This window comes from Plasmopara halstedii, assembly GCF_900000015.1.
Source record: "Plasmopara halstedii genome assembly, contig: Scaffold_2956, whole genome shotgun sequence".
NCBI classification, from domain to species: domain Eukaryota; phylum Oomycota; class Peronosporomycetes; order Peronosporales; family Peronosporaceae; genus Plasmopara; species Plasmopara halstedii.
The window spans coordinates 431,394-440,287 of NW_020189861.1; the positions used below are offsets into that span (position 1 = coordinate 431,394).

At 49.1% G+C, this 8,894-nt stretch overlaps 2 protein-coding genes across 2 annotated transcripts; both read right to left on the reverse strand.

The window, feature by feature from the left end:
* Positions 1-818: 818 nt before the first annotated feature.
* PHALS_06185 (uncharacterized protein) lies at positions 819-1,157 on the reverse strand (the record flags this gene model as incomplete). Its single annotated transcript, XM_024719428.1, has 2 exons — positions 819-1,006; positions 1,073-1,157. The coding sequence occupies 2 exons, from the start codon at positions 1,155-1,157 to the stop codon at positions 819-821; spliced, it is 273 nt and encodes a 90-aa protein (XP_024584728.1).
* A 5,422-nt stretch (positions 1,158-6,579) lies between these two features.
* PHALS_06186 (uncharacterized protein) lies at positions 6,580-7,064 on the reverse strand (the record flags this gene model as incomplete). Its single annotated transcript, XM_024719429.1, has 2 exons — positions 6,580-6,921; positions 6,987-7,064. The coding sequence occupies 2 exons, from the start codon at positions 7,062-7,064 to the stop codon at positions 6,580-6,582; spliced, it is 420 nt and encodes a 139-aa protein (XP_024584729.1).
* Positions 7,065-8,894: the final 1,830 nt, after the last annotated feature.

The following is an 8,894-nucleotide window of genomic DNA, read 5'->3' on the forward strand; positions in this document are numbered from 1 at the left end:
GTTTTACCTTGTATTTTTAGTTTTTAAAACATAGACTCTGCTGTTGACATTCCCCATATTTTTCATAACAATGGTGTTTAAACACGATTGTATCACATCTCGCGAAAATTCTCTATTTGTATCACCTTTTGCAATAAATCCCTTTTTGATACTCATACTTTACGCATCAGCGCTGGTGGATGTATTGCTATAAAGTGTCAGATGGTCAACTTTAATGTCGATACTAGATCAGAGAGCCTTACATCTAGGCTCTTAAGCCTAAGCGCTTATTGTCAGGTAAGAGTGTTATGGTAAGAACATGGTTTGCGGATCAAATAACAAGATTACGCGGAGTATGTAAACGTTCCAAGGCCATCTACTATTTAATTGGAGCCGATGTTTTTCCTTGTGCTTTCTCAGGTAAGAGGCTGTGTAACGACCCTCCACATGCTAGCACTTATTGTCAACCCCTCGCCTACATTTTATATGGCAACCAGCCCAAAGATGATCGCCTTTTCAGAAGACGACTGATCGCCTTCAGTGCTAATGTGCTTGAAATTCGGCGGCATCCACGTCTGCCGAGTAAGTTAAATAAACGGTAGTTCTTAACTATATGCGCATACCACTTTGAAGGCTTACTTAGCAATATTTCGAGATAGAGATGTCACAAGCCAAGAAGTCGCGCTTGTGATGCACCAAAGTACAGTAAATGAAGGTGAAATACCACTAATGAATCCATGAATGGAGCTAGCCATGGATGAGGCACTGACCATAAGCGAGTGACTTAAGGTCGCCGTCACCCTCTTTCATCAATCTGTGTGGATGGGTACAGAGTTAAGTTAGGCGTATAAGATCAAGGCGATGTCATCTGGATGTTTCAGATCCTGGCAGCAGTTTTCCGAGATAATCTTTATCGCGTTCTTCCCAGCGAGAAATGAATTCTGCCAGCGTGTATGTTCCCCTGTTTGCAGATCAGAAAGCGGCAATTGGATAATTACATTACCAAGATGCGTGTTCATTAGCATATCTGATAAACTAGATTAGCTAGCTGGTCGCGCTTAGTTGGCAGTGTTCATAGAGGTCTTGACAGTACCCCATGGTCCATCAGGAAATCTTCTTTGGCAGACATCATCTTGAATGTAGGCACCTCCAACTCCGTGAACCATTACTTGGTACATCTTTCGGCACTAAACCGACAGTACCTTTATAGCTGTTGTTGTTGGCAACACTGGGCTTGCATGGTCGAGCGATCCAATGAAGGTAGTAAGAGCCTGTTTGCAGATGGAGCGCAAGCTGCATTTGAGTCGCACGCCCGAATCTAGAAAGTTATTTTCACTAAATTCTTAATAGGGAAATGCGCAATGTAACGACTGATTCCATTTGAATGAATGGAGGGCTAGGGGGACTGCTCATCGTACAGCCAAGTGTTCGAGATCCCATGAGTGTAGTGATAGACTCTACTCTGTCAAAAAAATCTGATCTAATGGACTCGCGTTAACAAGCGCACAGAGAATGGTGCTGTACGGTTCACTCCGGTATGTTATGATTTCATCCGCCCACGTTGTATACTCTTGGTACGAGCTAGCGTACTTCGTTGGGTAGGATGCGTCTCGTAATGGCCATGGGACCTGCTCCATATTCATCGTAGAAGTTTACGCGCAACTTCTTCAGGTTGAGCTTAACGCCGCACTTGATGATACCCTTGGCGCAGTATTTCATGATTCACTGGTCTTGTGGAGCCCGTCATGTAGCTTGACATTCACAGATAGCGCATCTTTACGTTACTTGGATCAAATTGCCGGGAGCATGGCGCTCTGCAGAGCAGGACGAGCGCTGTCTGGAGAACATGGGGAACATATGGGCTGTCTTCGCTGTCGGTGATGGCTGTGTACCCGCAGCCGTTGCGGCTGATAAAGTTTTGGTAAGTGATCACCCGACCCGTGTAGCGGTTGTCGGTATTGCCATCCGCAATAAGTTGGTCTCAGGGTAGCTATATTGAAGCACAATCGTCGATCCATGTCACATGGTACGCGATACTGAGCGACGGTTGTCGATTCAATCGAATACTCCAACCTCCTCGCTGTATCGCTCTCGTCGTGTCCACATGACTGGGCGAATGGCGTCGAGTTGCTTGGCTGAGCGCTTCAGGAGATTGTAGCCGCAGATCGTTGTTCTGCCCGAAATTTTGACTTAGAAGGAGAGGCGGGAGCATGTTCTCCATGGCCATCACCGCCGCGGATGTTGTCGTTGTCATTGCCACTGCGTTGTCGCTGCATCAAAGGGTTGAAGGCACAGCGACGGACATAGCCAAAGTGTTGCCAGCCACCGCATCACCGGCCGGCCCACTTTTGAATCGATCTGTTTCGGCCTTTACCAAGCTCTTGCCATCCTAACTTTGAGCGCACATACCCACGTCCCGTTTCAGGTGCAGACAACGGCATGCCACTCCGCAGAGGGGAGTCTGGCTGTGAGCCGGCAGAGACAGTTCTGATGTCGCCATCGTGGCCAGCGGTGAAAGATTGGTGCTGCAGGGTAAGTTAGGTCCTCAGCGTTGCTTGATGTTTAGCTGGAAAATTCGAGCGTGATGCATTTAAATCCTTTTCTCGGCGGCGCGGCCAACGTAAATTGACATCGATTTGAGGCGGAAGTTGCGAATGCGCGGCGACTGAAGGAAAAATTGTGAAGAAGGTGGCGTCAACGTTAAAATTCGTCTGAAGTGATCCCACTTGGTGCTAATTTGACAAACGACGACTGACATCTGCTACATCAGCTCTTGAAGTGATCTTTGCAACGTTCAAGGCGCATATTCGGTTCTTCATGCGGCGACGGTACGATCAGAAATTCAGGGTCGAGCTAAAGCACACTGTCGAAGCCATAATGACACATAGACCGTTTGGCTACTTTACGGGCCGGCGGCCAGGTCACACCGATGTTTGATAGCCAATGTACACCGATAGAGAATATTGGTGCTGTGGTATGCTTTTTGAGACTATTTCTTTCAGTTGGCGCGAGTGGACATTCGAAGAAAAGATGCCGTTTGGACTTGACGCGTTGCAGTGATCACAAACGCAAACGCGAATGCCCGGATGCGAGGCCTACAAAGCCGAAAGCACGAGCGACGGAAGGCGAGTCGGAACAGAAGATCATCGAAGATCGGCAGCGTTATCCTGTGCAAGTGCTTAGTATGCTGCACGTTCATCCTGACCTGCGGAGCGTCAATGTTGGGAGGCATCCGGTGCTGCTTTGTTGGAGTCCTGGGTGTCCAGACGACTTGAAGAAGTGCGGTCCGGGGGATCACCGGAACTATGCGCTTCCTCATCTCACTTATGCAGCCCACATCCGGAAGCAGACGTCTATTGATGGTGCTTGAAACGTCGCAGAAAATCTGTAAGGCGCCGAGCCACTCCACAATCTGCGTTGCGTCTCGGCATTGCTTGTTCAGCCATTTATCTGCATACCTGGTAGAAGCGTATAGTCAATGTGACGTTGCATAAATTCAATTCGAGTCGACCATTAATGGGCATCAGTCGTAACAGATTGACTCGTCATCTCGTAGTGCAGTTCCGTGCTCTTATGGAACCAGACTGGCTATTTCAGATTGTGTGTCGCGGGATCTTCCAGAGGTAAGTCGCACCAAGTGATCTTTCGGCGTATCTTGTACAACGACCACGTCCACGTCACTCGACATGACGTTGAAGTCCGGCTCCACATGATCATGTTGCCATGACGAAGCAGAGATATCATCAAGAGGTCGCGTGCTAAAACTCCACTGAACTCCAACAGCTCGACACTCGCCGTGGTCCAGTTGCCTTGCTCGTCACGGTCACGGCTCGCATAGATTGCAGGAGAAGCCTAAGTCGCTGTCGATTGAGTTGTGCTGCCATCTTCTCTATCTACAAGCCTCCTTTATTGCGTTGCTGCTCCAAGAGTTCACCGAGAATCAGCTGCACGTATAAGGCATCGCAAACGTGTGGTGGCTTAGGACAATCTGGTTCAGCATCGAATGCCATCGACGCGACCACTGTCGCTGGGATCACTACATGTCGCGTTAGTACCACAAGCAAGAGAGCACCATCGTCTGCGCGACCAGGAGTGACTACGAAATATACGAGCGTCTATACCAAGCTTTGAAGCAACTGTAAGAAGTTCTATGATCGTGTCAGCAACTGGTGGCTGCCCAGACGGGATGCACAGGTGCTTGACCGTGTCCATGCGACCGAGAAGGTGGACTCCCGGAAGCACAGACATTGTTCCGGTTCAGCGGCAGCAGCATCCGTTTGGACTAGTTGAACTTTGCACCGTACTCATTGACACCCATGCATTTGAGCAAACAAAATACAAGCGCCCAGTAGACGCGTTCTAACGCTTTCTAGAAGTCTAGGCAAAGCATGTAGACCTCTTCGCCACGCTTGTGACAAGATCTTGTGAGTCGGGTATTAACCGGCTGATCACTATTTTTCTCGTTGACATGAAGTGGAATCGAAGGTGCTGGTATATCGCATGTCGGTGGCTTGACCCATGCTGATAAAATCGGCCTCGTAAAGGGACGCTCATTCTATATCCAAGTGTGCTTCCTTGTAGCACAGCGCGCGAACATTTCTTATGCAGCAGCACGACAGCCGACTTGCGCTGAGATGCAAGCAGCTCACCACGATAGAGCCGGTCGTTGAAGACAATCGCGAGGCACTCGCCAACGGCGTCTAGAGCCTCCAGATAGAGACCAGCGGTCAAGCTATTCGTACCCAGTGCAGACGATGCCTCGATGTGCCAGATCGCGCCTGCAATCTTCGCGGCAGTCAGGCCCGCATCGAGCAACAAGCGATCGGATTGCGAGACAAAGCGCGTGATCGATTCGAGGAGATTGCGCGGTATATCTTAATCTGGTGATTGAGCTTTTCCTGACAGACTGCCTGAGTCATCCATCTCTGATCCTTAGTGCTATAGGAAGCGGAGCGGAATCTCGTGTGGCTTCGTCGAGACACTTCCGTTTGGAAATTAACTTGCTCAGTCGAGAAATAGCGTAGACTTGCATCCAGCAGATGAAAGAAGTGCGACGTCAAACGCTCAGAGTTGGTCGCTTGATAGTTGACACAGCATCTAGATGGGACGGTCGTCTCCTTGTAATAGCGCTTGACTTTGTTAAAGAGTTTGCAGTGGTTTTTTTCAATGACGCATAATCTCGAGCAGCGGCTTCATCCAGCGCAACTTAGTTCCCTTCGATGGATTGCATGCCTTGAATGTGAAGCTTCTTCGACACGTCTTGCAGTGGTTTTTTGATAAGCACCTTTCACGCCTCCCAGACTTTGCCCAAACTGTCAGCGAGTCGATGTTTGTCACGCAACGTCTTCGCTTCCTTCTCAAATGCCGCGACAACCTTCGAGTAGTCGAGCAAGTATTTCAAGAACTTCTAGTAGTCAAGATCGTGGAGCTGCGCGCCGAATTGGACTATCACACTGTGCGCGAGCTAGTCGTCGGCGAAGTATCTGGATGAGCCGTAGTAGAGGTTGCAGAACATCTATAACACTGACACGTAATCCAATCAGTTCTTCCTTGGGAACGGACCAGAAAACACGTGCTGCATGTCATGATATATCTGACATGCGTAACAACACCAAGTCTCACTAACCACTCGAGGCAGCTGAATTGACTCAGATCAAGCACAAGTCGGGTGTGGGGCCGTCGAGTCGTGTTTTTAGCCGCGCGTTTAAGTCGCCGAGCGCTAATTGCGTCGCAACATCCTCAAACTCGTCAGTGTCCAAGCACACAGAGTATCACAGAGACTTTCTGCTTCTCCTGGTGATCGTCGGGCGCCTACACGTTGTGAGTGTTGATAGGAGCAAGCTTGAGCGTCCCCCTTACAGCGTGGTCCCGTTCGGGAACGGGCAAGCGCGAGCCGAGGCGAAACCCGGGAAGTCGGAGTGCAGCACGGACATCACGTTGCTGCTTCGACTACTAGGAGGTCGATCCAGCGATGTGTTTGGGTCACTGTCGAAGTGCTCGTGTGTGAAGCTCGAATCGAGATAGAGTGTTGAGCGTTTAGAGGTGTCGCCCATCGCTAAAGTTTGTTCTTCTGATGAAGAACACCGAGTGCTTTGAGAGAAAAATTCGATAAAAACGTGGCCGCTTTTTTTCTTGAAAGAGAGTGACGCGGTCCATATGTGCTGGGGTGCGAGGACGTCGGTGAAGAGTTGCCAAGTCACTCGCCACTGTCGTCAGCGAGCCATCGTCAGCGACGCAGGTCTTCAGCGCTGACGTGTTTTCTGGGTAGTAGCCTTCAAGCGCACAGAGCGTCGAAATCATCGAGCAAGTGACCCTACCACTGTACCTCGTACCACTGCGCCTGCAATGTGAGCTTATGACTGACCGCAGAAACATGAGCAGCGTGTGCGGGCGCAAGAAGCACGTGTGATGCGTCGGGATCCACTTGACCGGCCGACTCGTGACGTACTGGATGCAGTGGTCGGTCTTGAAGAGCATCTCAGCGGTCACCATCGAAACCATCTCAAACATGCCAAGGGCCATCGACGCCCGCGACAATTATATTATCGCGTCGGAGTCCGTCCACCATGTGCTGCAAGCTTTAAAGATGTCTGCGAGCTTCTACAATACCGCCGAGTCCATGATCTTCTCACACTTTTCTGGAAACGTCATGTCATCACCGCGGTTTGGCGCACACAATACCAGGATAAATATATGCAATTGCGCGAGTTCAGCAATTTCACTGTCGCGACGTGCCATATTGAGTGATACCGCGCTGTTGAACGTAAGAAGAATCTCGACCAGCTTCTTCGCAATGTCGTCGGGTTTCATAATAATTTTGACGATTCCACCAACTTTCGCTTCTGCTGCCAATAGGTGGTGAAGCGGCTTATCAAGCAGCGCCGAAATATCATCGTTCAGCACCAACTCAGTCACCTTTTTGATTGGCTTTGCCTTGGCCGCCTTCACAATTTTTGTGTGGTTTTGCTCAATAAAAAAGCAACCTCATCGACGTCTGCACCGCTCACACTGACAGGCACGACCTGCTTGCGCACACCGTGCTTCTGGTCAGTCGAGATGTTCTTCAAATTGAACTCGACTGCCATTGACTGGAGTAACTGGAAGTAGTTTGATACGGCGATCACGTCAAAAGCTGCAGAACCTGATTCGTGAGCAGCGCGGTAAAGTCAATGTCTTTGCGACTGCGTTTCTTGCGGTGCGAAACTGCGTTGAATCATCTGCGTTACCACTAGCAGCATGGGAGGGGTCATTTACATAATCTATGAGCTTCCTGGCGGCAACAAGCTTTCGTTCGAACCAATAACACTCGATATCGACAGCGTGTCGGCTGAAGTGCTCGGGATAAGCGCGATTATGGCTTGCCATGTGGAGCTCTGCCAGGAAGCTTTGCATCACGCTTTTCGGGACGTCAACGATAGCCTTTTTATGACGCGACCTATAAAGTCTATCTACTGAGACAGGAAAGGACGTCTGCATGTCGCGTCTGTGAAGATTTTACTGACGGAATGGTAACGAACAGCTATTGGTTGCTGTTTTCTGTGCCAGGACCGGTGAGGAATGCAAGCACCTTGGTCTCGCAATCTCCCGTCCAGGGCATTTGGAGCCGAAGGAGGTCTGTAAAACACCAGTAGAGATTCAGGATCTAAAGGATCGCAGCGGCAACGAATATTGCAATCAAACGCTCGTCAGGGGTCTATCCTAATCATGATATGACGGTACTGCCGAGTAAGCACTGCCACGTTACGTATCCACCGTACATAGAGGTGAAGCTTCACGGCTAAGTGGTAAAAGAGATTATTTACTCGCGAAGGAAGTGACAGTATGATTCCGATTGATTGCATGTCCCCCCCACTACTGGCGGAAAATCTCATAGAGTTAAGAAAGTTATCCTGCGAATATATGTGCAAGGAATCGTATGTTGGCGTGGTCACCAGAACGATACGATTGGTACCGGTGGAGCTGATCCTGTCATCCAGCATGGGTGTATCTGTTACTGAAAACACTCACACATCACTGAGTGTGGGAAATGGTGCCGCCATCATCAAGGATCCTGCGGGTCCTTGAAATTTATTGTTTATGATCATGCGCCGTTGAGTCAGGGCGGTGTAACGAAAGATCCACCACGTGCATTATCCCCTAATAGGGAGTTGCGTCATGAGATCGACTTGGTCCCTAAAACCAAATATTGCGTCACACAATGTTAGCCCATTCAAAAGGGCATTGTGACAGTATTGACTTTCTTCTATGTGGAGCACAATGTGATTGTATAGGGTAAAATTAAATTTTGACAGTCGGTGCCGCATTGTGTTAGAAAGAATTTTGACGAGTGAAGAATATTGCGCATACCTATTATATTTTAGACGTAGAAACAAACATGATGCAATAAATGATTACTTACAGAATATGCTGCTGAACAGCATGGTCAGTCGTACTTTATTCAGACCTCTACTAGTTGATGACTGTTATAAACTTATTATAGACAGCGATATCCCTCTCACGGCAGCAAGTACTCCGAGCGGTATGCTCGGGAGTGGCCGACTAAAATATTCTCAACCTTAATGGGGGAGAGTGTAACGGGGTTACGCGTACCCTGGTAACAGTGTGTTTGTCACACGAGATGGGCATGGTGTGACTGCAACCAAACAAGAATACGGGATGTGGCTGGGTAGCCAGTAGTTATGCATGTATTTAGATTTTGCTATATACATACGATAATTTATACCCCTTAACGCTCCCGCGAGTTCTGTGTATGTGATCGCGAGAGCTCAAGGCTCTTCTACTTCCCTTGCTATTGCCGGGAAGCGCGAAACGTCTGATGACGCGAGGCGTTCTGATCTTTTCGATCAAAAGCGTCCATGGCGACTGGGCAATCTTGCCGAAGTGGCGCCTCAAACTCCCACGAGTTTTCGGAGTTG